This window comes from Arachis hypogaea, chromosome 4, assembly GCF_003086295.3.
Source record: "Arachis hypogaea cultivar Tifrunner chromosome 4, arahy.Tifrunner.gnm2.J5K5, whole genome shotgun sequence".
NCBI classification, from domain to species: domain Eukaryota; kingdom Viridiplantae; phylum Streptophyta; class Magnoliopsida; order Fabales; family Fabaceae; genus Arachis; species Arachis hypogaea.
In genome coordinates, this window is record NC_092039.1 from 125,803,575 (window position 1) to 125,821,258 (window position 17,684).

The window sequence follows — 17,684 nt, forward strand, 5'->3', positions numbered from 1 at the left end:
TGACTTATTTTTTAACTAATTAACTGCAATTGACTGCACTCCTAATTAGCTGTCTAATATTATCGTTTGAGTTAATAACGAAGGGCTAACATAAAATATATAATGTTGCTTGTGACGACTTGACCATGAAGGGTTATCAAAATTGTGATAATGTACTTAGTCTAAATGAGTAGGACGCATGCGGTACTAATATGCAAGAAAAATTGCAAAACATATCTGCTTGAATACCCTTCAATCTTCTAAGACTATAAATGCATGATAATAATATATATTGCCATGCATAAGGAAAAGTGAAGTGTAGTCTCATCTATCTTCACTCATAAATAAGTATTTCATAATAATCATATCATATCATAAGATGAAGCCAATTTTCTTTGCAATATTCTTGTTTTTGGTTTCCGTAATGTTCTTTCCCTCTTCAACACTTGCAGCTCCAGTAGTAAAGCATAAGAACTCTTATCTCATTCTAATCATTTATAGAATGTTATTAGGGATATAATTATTTAATTTTAGAAAAAAAGGTTTTTAGTATATATATATATATATATATATATATATATATATATATATATATATAGTAATTTTAACTATGGACCTAACCAAATTTGCTATCGATTCACGGTTCGACCAACTGATCCATGCTTATATATTTCATGTCGATTAGTTCCAAAATGATGCTTAAAGATAGTCTCGCTTATGTTTTTTTTTTTTTTTTTGTTCACACAAATACACTCACACACTAAATTAGCCACTACTAGAACACCTGGTTTGGCTTCTCTAAAATGCTTAGTAAAGCAGAAACATGAAGGGTAAACTATTATTGGAATCATTTAGTCTCTCACACAAGAAAAATTATTGATGCAAGAAAAAGTGCTCAACAGTCAACACTTCCTTATTTAAGCGCATCATCCTCTAAACAATACCAGGCTCAAGGCTTGTTCAAACTTTGAATCTGAACACACATATCAACAATTTATACTCCGATCTTGAGGCCAACCAAACTCTTCCAAGAATGCCAACACAACCCCGTTAGACCAACCAAATCCAGTCTGCATTTGCAACACAGTTACCAACCAATACATAGTCAGATTCACATGGCACAGATCATGAAAAAGTGTTTGTGAAAAGCAACTTCAATTTGTGATTTTATAAGCCAGCTATATTAATTAGGACATACCTGGGTTGCATATTCACCCCCGCCTCCATATTCTCCACACTTCTCCACGTCAAGCTTTTCATGCATTACCCCTGTTTTCTTGTAACAAACATAATTGCTTCTAATCCATTTGATAGCAATTTCCTCAGCCAACAACCTTGCTTCTTTTGACCCTGATTTTACCAGGCCTTCTGCTAGCATGTGTTGAAGTGGAGCCCAACCATTTGGAAAGTCCCTATTACGTTTCAAATGAGTCACTAAAAACACTTAGCTTATAGACACTATTGTATTATTGGATGGTAAATGCATGTCAATTTGATGTACAAGAATATATCTCAAATCCAAATTGTTTATTACTTACCACTGTTGTCCTGAATCAGTCAAAGAAGTTGCAATTCCAGCAGCACGAATCAGGCCAGAAGTTTTGAGAGCATGAACAACGTTACCCACAAGCGAACCATCTAATGAAATATAAAATATACCAAATTTTCAACTTACAAGACAGGAAATTCTACCGAAATAAATTGAACAAAAAATGTAAAGCTTTGAAATATGGTATCCTGATTGTGCCTCTGAGAGTTCCAGTATCATACACTCTCATGCACTACTTCCTCCCCCAAAATACTCCCCTAATACATAACACGCTTTTGGAGGGATAACTATAAGAAGTTACAGATGGGTTTAACTGTAAGGCTTACTCTTGTATTAGTTAATCCTAAGTTACTAACTGTCCGCGTGCATGTTTGATTCTAAAAAGTTCAGGCTTGCTAGTTCAAAATTAACAAGGGATTGATACCACAATGATTAGGATAACCAATCATGCAATTATATTTACTTGTTATTTGATGAAGATATCATATCAAGAATACCTGAGTAAAATGGCTCCATCCACAAAGGAACAAAATTGGAAGCAAATACATTTTTATTCTGATGCTTAGCTTCCCAAACATGAGCCACCTAAGAGTGTCGAAGAGATTAGCAATGCAGCAGCAGAAGGCTATGATATCCCTCTTTATGGCGGATTTCTACAAGGAGCAATAGGAAATACCTCACATGTGCCACTGTTGAGCCAGTAATCGAGCCATTGCTTCTTGCTTGGACTCCAGAAAACAGAATTTATTGCCTTCTTTCTAGCATCAGAAAGTTCCATGAAGTGTTTCACAGTGGTTTTGTCTCCAATAGCTTTTGCAAAGAAGGCAATATTAATTTCCATCTGGATCAATATTCATCAGAATTAAATGAGGTTTCGAACTCTGATTTCATGTTTTTCTAGTCAATTGGTCTAAGACATACCCCAAGCAGATATGCATTCAAATCAACAGGTATTACAGATGTTGTAGCTAGTGTACTGTAGTCAGGTGGAACTCTGTATTAACACAACATGGTTTCATCAAAAACATAAATACGTCGGTAAGAACTTAAAGTTGTGTTTTTCCCCCTTTTTGCAAAAAATCTTAATTTTATGTAATACAGTACCTCATCCATCTTGTGCTGAAATCCCATCCTGATTCAGCAGCCGAGGCAATATCACGGTAAAAATGCTGCTTTTCTGAAATATTTGAGAACTTCGAAGCAGATTTCTTGTCCTGTGCCATGGAATTTGTTACCCAAAATTACGTTTGAATGAAATACCACTGCATCAATACCACAGTAGTTAACAAAGCACACACACCATTGTGGACGACTCTGGCCTGGGTTTGTTCCACATTGCCTGATAGCGATTCAAGTTATGGGAGTGTCCTTGAGCATCCACAATGGTCACTCTATGTATATCTTAAAGATAAAATATAAGGTAAAGCCATTACACTTGGGTAAGACTAAGAGGCAAACACATAAAAGTATTCTACAAGAATAGTCGATAAATATAAGGTGAAATTTTGTGGTTTAATACCTGAATTCCAAAAGGCATGCTCCTTAAGCAGTGCAGGTAAACATCTTTTAACTAACTCAATGTCACCAGTGCTGCGGTATATCTCATAAATCATAGAGCTTAAAAGAGGAGGCTGACTGTAAAATCATCTTCAAGGTTATAGTTTCTATTCTCGTTTGTAAGAGCAAGAATTATAATAACAAATTCTTTTATTACATACGGTGTAGTAATGAGAATGACATTATATGCAGGCAAAATTATTATAACAGAACTCATAGTACACTATCCTTTTGCAGCTTATTAGTGAAGTTAATGCAAGATCGCAAAAAATGATAGCATATAATATAATTCAGTGAACCGAAACTTTGGGAGTCAATAACATAAAGTTGCCTTATTTAACTTAACATCCATAATTTCATGCACGTAATATATCCAAACATTTTTATTCAGCAAAAGCAAAAGGCAGAGTCCAAGTTTAGACTTAGACCAGTCAACAAAAATGATGACAAATTTAGAAAGTCCAATCATATGGGTGGTTCTTTTAGGAAGCTATTTGTTTAAAAGAAATTAATGTGTCTTTACCTATCCTTTTTCCTAGATCTAGATCTTTGTAGGAATGGAAAATGTGGTTACCTCCTGTTAGTGTAGTACTGTCTAGCCCCATTGAGCACAAATCCATATTTTTCTATCAAAGAAACAAGATTCATCACAATAGCAGTAGCAGTCTTATGCATTTTACTCACCAGCAAGCCCCTGCACCACTCAAATGAATGCATCATTATTCCTTATAATGCTCTGAAAAGAGAAAAAGAAAGAGAAATAGTAGAAGAACGAACCGAATGACCCAATAGGAGTCCCAATAATAGACCTCACGAAAGCGTGAACCAGGAATAACAACAGGATTCGGCAGGGGAAGCAGAGTGTGCAGCTGCGGGTTCTTTTCGACTTCACGGGATACCTTGCGACTCAAGTTTCTCCAAAGCGAATGAACCTTCAAAGCCCACGCCCTCACCTCCGGGTGCTTCACCTTCGTCAAGAACCCTTCTGGCTCTGCAACGAAATCATGTGGCTGCCAGCACACCAGATCATCCCCTGCGCCCTTAAAGTACCTATTGATGAAGCCTTTCAGCACCTCCGCAGAAACGGTCCCGTTGGAACTCAGTCTTGGAAGGTTCTGGAATGCTTGGTGTGTCTCGGAGAGGGTGAACTTGAGGGGCAAGTCAACGTAGGTTTTGGGATCGAAGTTGGAGTTCCCGAAGGTTTGGAGCGCCGTTTCTTGGAGCTGTTCGAGGAAGGAAACAAGAGGAGTGGATGGCGTGACAACGGAACAAGAGGAAGAAGAAGAAGAAGCCATGTGGGACGAAGCTACATCAAAGGAGAGTGAGAGTGAGAAGGTGCACAGTAGTAGGGTGAGGGAGTGCAGTGCCATCTTGTTGGAGTCAACGCGTGATTGTTGACTCGTGAAATATGGTGAATGGTGATTATGTCAATATATATTGATATGTTGGTGGATGAAACAGACAAGAACTATCCAAAAAGAAGATAAGAGAGAGAGAGAGAGAGAGAGAGAAAGAGAGAGAGAGTGGAAAACAAACCTAGGAAGTAATGAGAATGATGCGAAGAGAGGTGACCGGCAGCTACGACAAAAAATGGTAGCTTTTAAACTTTTGCGTCATTCGTAAGCAAACAAGTGTCAGCGTTCTTAGGACGACGGCATAAATGGTATGGAAGCCGAAGATGACAAGGACAGAAAGGAGAGGCTGATGACGATGGGGACTTGCAGCTAGATGGGGGAATGGAAGATGGAACTTTGGCTGAGAGTGGACCAGAATGGATGGCTTAGTGATTTCAAGTTTTCTTCTCTTCAGCCTTTTTTTTTTTTTTTTGAATCCAAAACGACGTTATTTTGGTTCTAGCTACAAAACCGATCGGGGTCCCGATTCAATTGACTAACTAGTTCTCGATTGATATTCCGATTATCAAATTGATTTTTAAACTTGATGATTTTTTACTATGGACCTAACCAAATTTGCGATCGGCTCACGGTTCGATCAACCGATTCAAATTGGTTTTCAGAACCATCCTTATATATTTCATGTCAATTAGTTCCAAAATGATGTTTAAAGATCAAAGTTTAGAAAACTGAACCAGTCATCGAACTACTCTAGTTACTAGTTAATTGGTTCAACTGAAAAAATCATATTATAGTAATAAATAAAATATAAATAAACACACTAAAACATAACTATAGTCTAATATAAATTTTAAAATATCATCTAAATTAAAAATACTATATCAACCACAATGTCTCATTAAAAATAACAATTATACAAATTAACAATCACAAAATCAAAAATAGCACCACAACAACAGAAATTTATCAAATTAACACATTCAAGAACTTGAACTCAAATCAGAATAATTATTCAAATTAATAATTGGCAAAAATACAGCCATCTAGCAATCACAGGATCAAAGAACACCTCAAAAACAATTTATCAAATTACTAGACAAGATCAAGAACATGAACTAAGATAGAATAATTGTTCAAATTAACAATTAGATAAAAATACAGCAACCTAACAATCACAGAGCACTTCAACAACAATTTATCAAATTGCTAAATTAACAAGATCAATAACATGAATTTAGATCAGAATAATTATTCAAATCAACAATTGGACAAACATACAACAACCTAGATGCTTTTTTATTGATACTCTCATTCATACTTAAAATTACCAGCAACCCAATAACAATTAACAATATTACAGCAACCCAATAATCCCAAGGATAACAGTTAGTACACAACCAAAAAAATTAACAGATCAGAACCATGTAAGAATCAAAGAAAATCAGTAAACCAATAAATCAATCCACAACAATCACTAATGAGTAATGACAACATCATTGACAGAATATCAGAAAAAATGAAAATTCAGTAAACCACAATAATGACAATAAGTCAACAACAATTGATTTAATGTCGTATAATAGAAAATAAAAAAGAATAAATGCCTTTGAATCCAAGCAATCGAGAAAACGTATAAGACCATGTGAATCAGGCCAGTTTTTGTATTTTGGACCAAAACAACACTGTTTTCAACTTTTCATTCCTTAAAAAAAAAAGGAAAAGAAAAGGAACCCAGCCAAAACGGTAACCCAGCAGGCAGCAGCATCTATGAGGTTCGAGCTCCTTCGTCACTGCCACACTTGCTCCGTCCAGCCACCGCCGTGTCACCGCCCATCGCAGCTGTCAAAGCCGCCTTCCCCACCACGGTCGTCTCCGCCACTGCTCGAAGGCACCGTTCCCACTACAACTCGTCTCGCTTCCTTCCTCTGTCCCACAGCCGCTGTTCTGCCACGCTGGCTCTATTCCACCGTGCTCCAACTCTTCTCTACTCCAGTTCCACGACTCCTTGGCAGTAGTTCGTCGACGCTCCACCTCTTCTCGAGTTCTGCTTCCCAGTAACCCTCTAGTTCCTCACCTCTCTGATTTTTCATTTTTCTTCTTCAATTGTTATTGACTTATTGTCATTATTGTGGATTGGTATTATCGAGTTCTGCTGCCCAGTAACCCTCCAGTCCCTCACCTCTGATTTTTCAATTGTTGTTGACTTATTATCATTATTGTGGATTGGTATTATCATTGATTGGTTTAGGATTGTTGATGATGTTCTTGAATCTTGATTCTGATTTGTGGTTTACTGATTTTTCATTTTTTCTGATATTCTATCAGTGATGTTGTCATTACTCATTACTGATTGTTGTGGATTGGTTTTATGATTGGTTTACTGATTTTCTTTGATTCTTATATGCTTCTGATTTTTTTTTTTTGTGTACTTACTGTTATCAATCTTAAAGGACCTGCATTAAAAAAAATGAACATCTGCGATTAGAACCAAAGTGGATAACGATTTAAAATGAACATGAACAAATTCACAAAAGAAATAATCCCACATAAGAAGATAACAGTATAATTAGTAGTCAAAATAATAAAAACTGGTAGAACTATCTTCGTTGACCAGTTGAACTATGTTATATGCAGAGATATTTTTCCTGAGATAAAAAAATCTTTAAATAAAGTAAATTAATTATAAAGATAAACATATCAAAAATCTTTTAAATTTTCTTTTCATAAAAAATTTATATTCTTATATCCAAAATCAACACAATAAAAGGGGTGATGTAAAAAGAATGAGTGGAATAGCACATCATTGCAGAAAACACACCTTCAAAACCACTTGAGAAACTCATTAAACAGTTTCATAGTGACAAAGTACTCCATTTAATTGACATGGAGAATGAAGTCATGAACTAACCTGGACTTCCCTTGTACGGAATCATTAGCATAATTCCCAGTAGAACAAAAATTGAAGGAAAATTTTAAATTGACAGAATCACAGCACAAATTCACTAATTATTTCACAAAGTACACATATATAAACAAAATTACAGCAGAAATTCACAAATTATTTCACAAATTCACCAAGATTCAAACATCCAGTGAAGTATAGATTCAAATTCATAATGTGAGAGAAGGGGGGGGGGGGGGGGACTTACTGCGGACAGAGAAAGACAGAGGAGGAAGACAGCAACAGAGGACGCGGCGACGGCGAGAGGCTCGGGATGCAGCGAGGGGCTCGGGAGAGGAAGAAGACTTCGACGGCAAGGGGCTCGCGAGAGGAAGAAGACTTCTCAGTTCTCTCGGTATAGACTGGAGTTCTCTAGGTATCAACCTGACTCAGAAATTACTAACAAAGTAGCAGCAGCACAACAAATTAAAATCATTAACAATTTTGCAAAAACAGCAGAAGCAGATGGAAGAATAATCAACCTGACTCGGGAAAATTAAGAAGCAACGAAAAGCAAGAAGAGACTGAATCGGAAACAGAACCAAACTGAATCAGAAATACCACCAAACTAATTCCAAAAATTTTCATGTGATGCACCAATTCCACAAATTCTTCCTCTTTCACCTTCCCCTTCCCTGCATTAACATTAAATAAACAAAAAGTTCAGAATCAACCCTAAACCAGAATTAAAAAACAAAATCAGAATCAACAATCTCAACCACAGAATCAAGAACAAGCCTACCAAGTGTTTATTACGAATTACAATCAATAAGAAGACTAAACCAGAATTAAAAAAAATAGAATCAGAACAAAAAAAAAAACCTGAGGCTTAGGCTCCATTACAGAGGACGACCGAGGTGCAGGATGGTAAGACGACGGCGGCGACGAAACAAAAACCAGAGATGGAAGGACAACACTGCTTCAATGACGGAGAAGAAGAGACTGGACAGACGACACGGCTTCAGCGACGAACGGGCGACGGGCGACGAACTGCGGCAGCTTCGACTGCATCTGGTGCGTGCTGCTGCGGTTCGTCGAGGACGACGGTGGCTGTTAGTTAATGGAGGAGACGGCTTGCTGCTGGAGAGGTGGTGTGTGGAGCCGTCGACGATGAGGGAGAGAGCGAAGCGCTACGAGCCTACGAGGAAGGGAGAGGAAGAGGAAAGAGCCGCGCCGCCGCGATGGTGCTGTCCGGCGGCGTCGATGGCGGAAAAGAAGGGGTTCCGCGCTGCTGGGAGGGAGGGTCGCTAGGTTAGGGCTTTAGGTTATCTGATTTGGGTCACTTGGTCTAATGGTTTTGTTAGGGTGTTTTAGATGAACCAATTTGGTTCGGTTTTTTTTTTTTTTTTTTTTTGGTCGATGGACTGGACAACCCCAATCCTAGGTACCCCAGTAGATTGGACAACCCCCAATCCTAGGTACACAATACACACCCACACATACCTCATATACTTACCAATTTTTCTTCTCGGTTGCAGCTGGTAGGACTCGAACCCGAGACCTTTGAGATGAGGAAGGGGCGGAATGCCGTCTGAGCTACGGCTCATTGGCAATTTGGTTCGGTTTGATTAGAATTTTTAATATCAGAACCAAAAATTGAACAACAAAAATTTTTGTTCGAATTGTTTGGTTTTTTTTATTTTTTCGGTTTGATTTTATTCGATCCAAATCGATTTTAAATTCCGCTATTATATATATATGGATTCGGATAAATTCGTCTCTACTGTCTCATTCAACGTCTGTCCCAAATAAAATCCGTCTTGGACTAGATTATTATCTACCCGACCAAATAAGAGTAGGTCGGATACTCATAGGTTCGGATACTCCTACCAATCCTATGTCAATGTACCTTCTTAATTTCTTTCAAATAGCTTTAAGTTTGTTGTAATAGTAAGACTGCCTGTGAAATAAAACCATATATTTCATTTCAATAATTGTGGTAGAAAGTTAATGCTAGCTAATCCAGTAATTCCCATTTACATTTCAATTATTCTTTCTTCTGAAATTACTAAAAATAATAGAGGTGTTCATAGATCGAATTCAATCTGTACATTCGCAGTATTTATTTGAATCCAATTTTAAAATTATGGATATAGATCCGATTCACAAGAATATTGGATCAAATCCGATCCGCACACTAATAGGGTTAGATTGTAAATTTTGTGTAAGTATCTACATATCTCTGTAAGAAAAATAAATAAATATTTTTTTATATTTTATTTCAACTAATAATTATTATATATGTTGTATTATTTTAATTATTATTTAAGAAAAATATGTTTAATATTATTTTTTTAAAATAAACATATTTAAAAAAATAAAAAAATGAATTTTATTAATATTTTTTTAATAAAAATAAACTTTTAAAAATATTTTTATGATTTATAAATATATCTAATATTCGATATATGATTCGATCCACAAATATGCATATCAGATCAAATTCAAATTAAAAAATTGTATATATTAAATTTGATCCGACTCAATAAATTTAATGCCATCAAAATTTCCATTCCACATCTATCCTTTAAAATAACATATATTTCATTGTCAATATGCTTTTTAATATAAATATTGGTCGCTGTACTTTGTCAAGTCTACTATGCATACATACAAGTCTACGCTTTGATAGTCCTTCGATATTTTATTACCATCAAATTTGACCAGTTTGTCGTAAAATATGTTGTACCATACCTTCAAATTCCACAAGGTATAAGTATAAAATAATATAAGATTAAAAAAATCTTTCATTGAGTTTCTATTTATAGTGTCGTTTTGTATTACCGGTGGCACCCTAACAAAATAAATTCTGTGAGTAGTGTGACTTAGTTATTAGTATTGTGTTCATGGTGTGGTTCGGTTTAAAAATCTGGTCTGACTCTAAATATTTTAAAGATTAATATAATATAATTTTATTGAGTTTAAGGTTAGATAAAAATTTTAAAAATAGATTCAGTTATTATTTTGAGTTTGATCCGAGTCAAGACGAATTCGTCTTTATCACTATAAGAGAACTAAAAAAGATATATATTTTAAATTAATTTTAATATTATATTATATTAATTATAAGTTTATTGTTTTATTTTTAATCACACTTGTTAAATTAAAAAATAAATAAAAAAACATCTAATTAAAATTTATGGACAAATTTAAATTCAAATATGGATATCAACTTTTCGAAAACAAATTTTTTCTTTATAAATAAGCGCATTATAAATAAGTTTATTTGTAAATAAGTTTTTTTATAAATTATTATTAAAGTTTAAAAAATCTGGTTTTTATCCTATTTGAACCCGTTATAATTGTGGTCTAAAAATGCTTAGATTTCATCGAATTTAAGGTCAAGTTAAAGTCTAAAAAATAAAACCAATATATATTTAAAATAAGATCTGAATCAAAATAAACTTGATTTTACCCAATCATAAACATCCCTAATTAGTATTACGGAAATTCCGGTGGAAATTAAATTAAATCATGGAATGATGCTAAGTTTATATAAAAAATGACTCGTCATTTCGTTTCATATATGGTGGTTCACGAAAATAAGAAATCATCACTGTTGTACAGTATAAAAGTATGGAGAAGAATCACAACCATTCAATCGTCACTAGGAAAAGAAACTTCAATTATTGAGTGGAAAAAATGTTTGAATAGTATATAAGAATTTGAGTGTTGTCAGGCAAAATACAATATCTCTAAATTTATTTAGAGATTGACTTGTTCTTAATAAGATGCTCAAATTCCACAAGTGGAAAAATGATATAAGAAGAAGCTAAGAAAATTCTTCACATGTAGTTTAAATTTCATCCAATATCAAGCCTACGCTATTTTTAATAGGAATCACTTATTTACTATGATGCACGGACCGGACACGACACGGAACACATTGACACACAAATTTTAAAATCTTACATGACACGGAGACATGTATACATATAAAATATATAGTATTATTAAGATAAATTGTAATAATATTTTGATATTTAAATATAAATTAAATTTTTAATTATTTTTAATATCTTATTTTAATTATATCAAGTATTTACAATATTTTTTGTTTTAATAAATAATAATATATACTATATCTAAATTTATTTTAAGAATATATGTTAAGATTAAGACTGACACGCTGACACTTGATGATATTTAAGTGTGTTAAAGCGTGTTCGAAGAAGAATTTTTTTTTATTAAGACACGGTTGGACACAGCACACACGCGTATCAGACGAGTGTCTGCGAGTGTTGTGTCCAAAATGTGTCCGACACGCAGACACGACAACTCAGCGAAGTATCCGTACTTCATAATTTATTTATTAAAAATATCTTTTTTTAAGATATTTTTAATAATTAAAATTCAATATATATAATTGACTAAACTGTGTTATTTTTATTTAAATTAGATCAAATAAATTAATTTAGCCAAAAAAACTAATAAATTAAATTTTGAATCAATCTAAATTAATATTTTTTTATAAAAATTACTACACTATTTTCATTATAAAAATATTTTGCCAATTTAACGTCTATTCTCTAAATTAGATTACCACGCTAATATGGCTTATTACCTGTTTAATGAATCCCAAAACATATATAGTGATGGATATTCTTGATCAATGATTTTAATATGGATAAATTATACCGTTGGTCCTTATATTTTTACTAAAATTATAAATTGGTCCCTATAATTTAAAAATTTGTAATTGGGTTCTTAAACAAAATTAAAATTTGTAATTTAGTTTTCGTCGTTCAAACAAAGTTTGATTTAACAGAATATTCCCAGCATATTCGCTATTTTAAATATGTGAGTTGCACGTGTTTAACAGTAAGGACTAATTTGTAATTTTAGTAAAAATATAGGAACCAACACTATAATTTAACTATTTAAAAATGACAAAAAAAATTCCTAACCCACCCCACCCCCTCCCCAACCCTCTCACTATCACTTCTCCACTTTCCAAAATAGAGGAAAAAGAGGAAAGAGCGTCATGAATTGAAGGAACACGTTGCTCTTCAACACTCTCGTCTTCCTCTTCATCCTCAACTCCATTTCTCTCTTCCTCTACTTCCTCACATACTCTTCCAATTCTTCACGTTCCAATGCCAACCTTCACAATCAAGTTCCTCTCTTAAGATTGCAGCAGCAACAACAATCGCACCATCACTCTTCAAAGTCATGGCCAATTCTCCCTTCTTACCTTCCTTGGACCGACGCCAAAGACTCTAAGGCCAACGCCATAACTCGCTCCTGTGAAGGCTACTTCGGGAATGGCTTCGGTGGGGATTCATTGGCGGTGAACACACGGCAAATAACGTTGCTGCAGGGAGTGGTGCCACCGTGGTAGGGAAACTCCTCCCAGCCGAAGGTTTCTACGACGTTGTTGAAGTTAGAGGGGTTTTGAATCGGGAATCCCTTAAACACCACGACCTCTTTTCCAAATCCAGGTACTATCTATTGCCCTTGATAGACTCCGTAAGTGACAATGTTATTGCTGTAGGAGGAGCCACCACCGTTAGAAACATAACTCCATCGTAAACCTTCTGCTGTGAAACTTGGATCTCCATGAATGCCTCTGATGCCACCATCTTCGATTGATCTCACTGTTAACTCTGAAATGGTTACTATTGAAGAGAAAATGATAAACTATATAATATATATTTTATCAAATAACGAATTTGAATAATAATAATATAAGAGAGAAGAATTTTGCTTGTGATGAGATGAAGTCCTTGATTATTGCTAATTTAAATATAATTGGGTTGAGTTGAATTGAGTTTAGACATGATTCATGATTCATGATTCATGATTCAACGATTCTGGAATTATTGTTGTTGAAACTGTATTGTTGTTGTTAAAAAAGAAGAACAGAAATTCTGAAGAGAGGTGGAGGAAAAAAAAGGAAAAAAAAGGAATAAGAGGATATTATGGTAAATATGGATTTTTTTATGGTAAACGTTATTGAGGATTTAATTACAAAATTTAATTTTATTTAGGAGCTCAATTACAAATTTTTAAAATATAAGAATCAATTTACAATTTTAATGAAAATATAGGGACTAACTGTATAATTTAATCTTTTAATATTTCATCCAACAAATTATAGGATGCTTTAAACTGGTAGGATACTGATGAAAATATCTTGCAAATCCAACGTCTATTCTCTAAATTAGATTACCACAATGACATGGCTATTACTTGCATAAACAGGGTAGAAACATGAAAGCTATTAGTTAAACTTTTTGTCCTTATTAGGAGCTTCTTAATGATTTTATAAAATTATAAAAATAATCTAATTTAGTATTGACTTACTCATATAAAAAAAGAATTAATTTTCGCATACAAGTTTTTTTATTATACAAATTTTATAAGTTTTGATATTCACTTACCCCTAATACGTGCCTCTTATTTCACGTATATTTCACGCGTCTCTTTAACAGATTTTTCAATCAATCAATGCATGAATATATAACTTTCTTTTTTGAAAGGATTTCGTTTCCTTTTTCGAATTTCTTGCCTTCTCTCTTCGATCTCTTTCGTGTGTTTCTCTCTGTCTTCTCCTTTGCCATTTATGTACGTTTCAATCTGCCTTCTCCTTCGTCGTTTACGTGTGTTTCTCTCTCTTTCTTCGTTTTTCTTGATTTCCATTGTTTCTGAAATCAAGCTCTGAAATCGTTTTGAAGATAATGGATGATTTAACTTCAGATTGTCAGCTGAACTAGAGCGAAGTAGATTTTGAATTTGAATCGAATGAAGTTCTTGAGGTGTGGTTTAGTTTCAGTTAATAATTGAGTCTGAATTTGAATCCTGTTAGTAGTTTATGATTGTGTAGCTGAATAATGCGTGAACCTTGCCTGTGAAATTTGCTATTAATTATTCCTTGTTTGAATTGAATCTAATGTACTAGTTCTAATGAATTTTGTGCATTTTATATCAGACGTTCGGGTGTAGATTAGGTATATTTGGGTGTATTTTAGGAAAGTTTGGGTGTATTTACAGTTTATGACTTTTCATCTGACGGAGGATATTCTTTTAATTGAATTGTTTTAGTATCTATTTAATGATGGTGTATTTTTGTGTGTATTTTGCAGCCCTTCTATGGTGTTGATGAGCAGTTTGTTCCCAAGGTTAGGATGACTTTTAACACCCTTGAAGATGCTGCAAAATTCTACAAGGATTATTCGAAGGCTGCAAGTTTTTCTACAAGAGTTCGGAGCACAAATAAGAAGGAAAACGAAATTAAGAATCAGTTGATTACATGTAACAGAGAGGAAAAATGGAAATTAAAAATATCTCCGACCGAGAAGACAAATCCCTCAGCTGGTTTAAATTGTCCTGCAAGAATTTATATACACATATTGAAAGACATTGGTGTTTGGATCATTTCCAATGTTGTGTTGCATCATTTACATCCCTGCTGTCCAAATCAAGCAGAGATGCTCAAACAACACAGGGAACTAAGCATGTCCGTGCGCCATACAATAGAGAATAATGAGGAAGCCGGTATCAGACCAAGCAAAATCTACCAATCATTTGTTGCAGCAGCGGGGGTCACCGTGAGTTAAATTTTATCGAAAAAGACATGAGGAATTACATGACGAAAGAAGTGCGGAATGTTTTAGAACAAGATGATGCAAAAGAATTCGGGAAATACTTATTAAGAATGAAAGAGAAGAATCAGAATTTCTTTTTCGAGCTCAAACTCGAGGACGATCAGTCGATTAAGCTTGCTTTTTGTGCGGACGCAAGGAGCAGAGCTGCCTGTGAGTATTTCGGAGATGTTATTTCATTCGACACTACCTACAATACAAACAGGTAACATGTTGTTCTGGTTTATGATACAGAGGTGTATATTGGAGGTTTTTGGGTGTATACGGTTATTATTTGGGTGTATTTTAATGATTTTAATTCTGTTATTTTCGTAATCGATTTCAAGTATAATCTGGTTTGTGGTTATTTTGTTGGGGTGAATTACCACAGTCAGTCAATACTTCTTGGATGCGCTTTGATGAATAACGAAGATATTCAATCATTCAAATGGTTATTTCAATGTTGGCTTCGTTGCATGGGAGGAAATGCTCCGAAAGGAATTCTCACCGATCAATGCGCTTCGATGCAAAGGGCTATCGAGGCTTGTATGAACACAACAATTCATCGTTGGTGTATTTGGCACATCATGAAGAAGATTTCAGGCAAATTAAACGGATATAAGGGACACTTAGAAATCGAACAAGAAATGAGCCATGTTGTTTAGAACGCTCATACTAAAGAATCATTTGATACAAATTGGAATAATTTTCTGCTGAAGTATGGTCTTGTGGATAACAAGTGGCTTTCAGGTAATGTCTTTTACAATCTGCAGTAGAGGTGTAAATTGCATGTGTTTTAGTGTATTATAGTCTGATTTGGGTGTTTTTGGTAGAGCTTTACGAAGACCGCCATATATGGATTCCAATTTATCTTGATCACCACTTTTGGGCCGGGATGAGAAGCACACAAAGGAGCAAGAATATGCATGCATTTTTTAACAAATTCATTACCTGGAACAGCTCACTCATCCAATTCGTCAAACAATACGATAATTGCCTCGGAAGCAGGGAGCAAAGAGAGAGATAATCGGATGCTACAGATTTTCACACTGTCATACCGTGTGCAACAAAATCCTCCATAGAAGTTCAATTTCAACATGTGTACACTCACCAAAAGTTCAGGGAAGTCCAAGCACAATTCAGAGGGAAGGTGAATTGCATCATAAGATTAACCAACTCCGCTTTAGGCTATTCGGTATACGAAGTTGGAGAACAATTTCCAGCTCAACATTCAACAAGTTTGCGGTTACTTACGACTCAATAGTAGCCCAAGTGAAATGTCAATGCTTATTATTCGAGTCAAGAGGAATATTGTGTCGTCGCACCCTAAGCGTGTTAAGCTTTGAACGAGTAACCAAAGTGTCACTGAGATACATATTGAAACGATGGAGCAAGAACGTAAAGAGGAGACACACACACATCAAGAGCAGCCACGACGAGCCATTGTTGGCACCAAGAAGCAAGAGGTCTGACAAATTGGTATTTCGTTCGCAAAATATATCCGAATTTGCATCGAAATCCGAGGAGCTCATTGCCATTCTACACCGCGCCTACGATAACATTGTGGTTGATATGGAAGAACTGAAAGCCAAAAGGAAGGGGACATGTTCATTATCTCACGAAGATGCTAACTTGAAATCCGTTAACGAGCTTCAAAGCCCTCTAAGGGTTTGAACAAGAGGACATAAAAAAAGGCTAGGTTCAAAGTTGGACAAATATATTGCAAATGCCTCAAAGAAGAAGAAAACAAAAGCTCTAAGCGAGGTAAAAGTGATGTTCTTTAAATAATGGATAATTGAGTTTAATTTTGTTGTTAATAATTTCGCTAATATGTGAGTTTATTTTTTTCCAGTTAAACCTTTTTTATGCTGCATCAGTGGTGCAACCAAATTCCAACCAATATCACGGACTTGTTATGAATTATCAGTTTAGGGATCCAGTAGCAAGGGATAAATTTTTAGGTGAATAAAAACAGTATATTGGTGTAACGCTCAATTTTTTTAGTGTATTTCTGTATTCTTTTATGTTTGACATTTATATATATATATATATATATATATATATATATATATATATATATATATATATATATATATATTTGAGATGGTGCTGTTTGTGTTGAAAATTAGTGTTTTGAAATATTTGAAGGGATTTATTTGTTTAAAATTTACAATACATATATAATTTTTGAAATTCCATAACTCCTGGTTAGTTTTTCCAAGGAAATATGTAAGCACCCAATTTTTTGGTGTATTCAGGTTATTTTTGGGTGTATACTAAAAGTAATTGGACGTATTAGTATATCTGGTCTTCTTTCTTCTTGATTTTTTTGAACATGTAATTGACAGCTTTTGAATACAGAACAGACAGGTTGATAAAAGTTTATTTATGCAAACAAAATTTAGAATAAGATTGAATTAAATATTCACAAACTATACAAAAGTTGTTGAATATATTCCCAAATTATATAAAAGTTGTTCAACCTATTCCCAAACTACATATCATACAAATTAGTCACTATCAATATCATAACTCTCAATATCATCTGAATCTATTTGACAACATGAACTCAACTGATGGTTTTCAGTGGCTAAGAGAATGGGGGTTGAATCTTAGCCCCCCTTTTACTTAATTACACTTTCTAGTTTTTGAGGAGACTTTTTGATTTTTGTCTCGTCCCTAACCACGAGACTTTTATTTTTGTCTCGTCACTTGGCACG

The 17,684-nt window shown here is 34.4% G+C and overlaps 1 protein-coding gene across 5 annotated transcripts; it reads right to left on the bottom strand.

Moving 5' to 3' along the window:
- Positions 1-622: 622 nt before the first annotated feature.
- Positions 623-8,688, bottom strand: LOC112798007 (trehalase). 5 transcript variants are annotated; one of them, XM_025841150.3, is made up of 15 exons: positions 8,204-8,688; positions 7,864-8,016; positions 7,590-7,780; positions 4,622-4,663; positions 3,863-4,391; positions 3,660-3,779; positions 3,048-3,163; positions 2,829-2,929; positions 2,633-2,742; positions 2,450-2,522; positions 2,205-2,369; positions 2,026-2,113; positions 1,518-1,617; positions 1,178-1,391; positions 623-1,049 (listed from the first exon to the last, which is right to left on the bottom strand). In XM_025841150.3, the coding sequence occupies exons 5-15, from the start codon at positions 4,378-4,380 to the stop codon at positions 966-968; spliced, it is 1,689 nt and encodes a 562-aa protein (XP_025696935.1). In that variant the 5' UTR covers positions 4,381-4,391; positions 4,622-4,663; positions 7,590-7,780; positions 7,864-8,016; positions 8,204-8,688; the 3' UTR covers positions 623-965. The 5 variants fall into 5 exon arrangements, with proteins under 5 accessions (XP_025696935.1, XP_072090047.1, XP_025696936.1 ...); XM_072233946.1 differs by having other exon boundaries at positions 4,622-4,942; positions 8,204-8,666; XM_025841151.3 differs by lacking the exon at positions 4,622-4,663 and having other exon boundaries at positions 8,204-8,666.
- Positions 8,689-17,684: the final 8,996 nt, after the last annotated feature.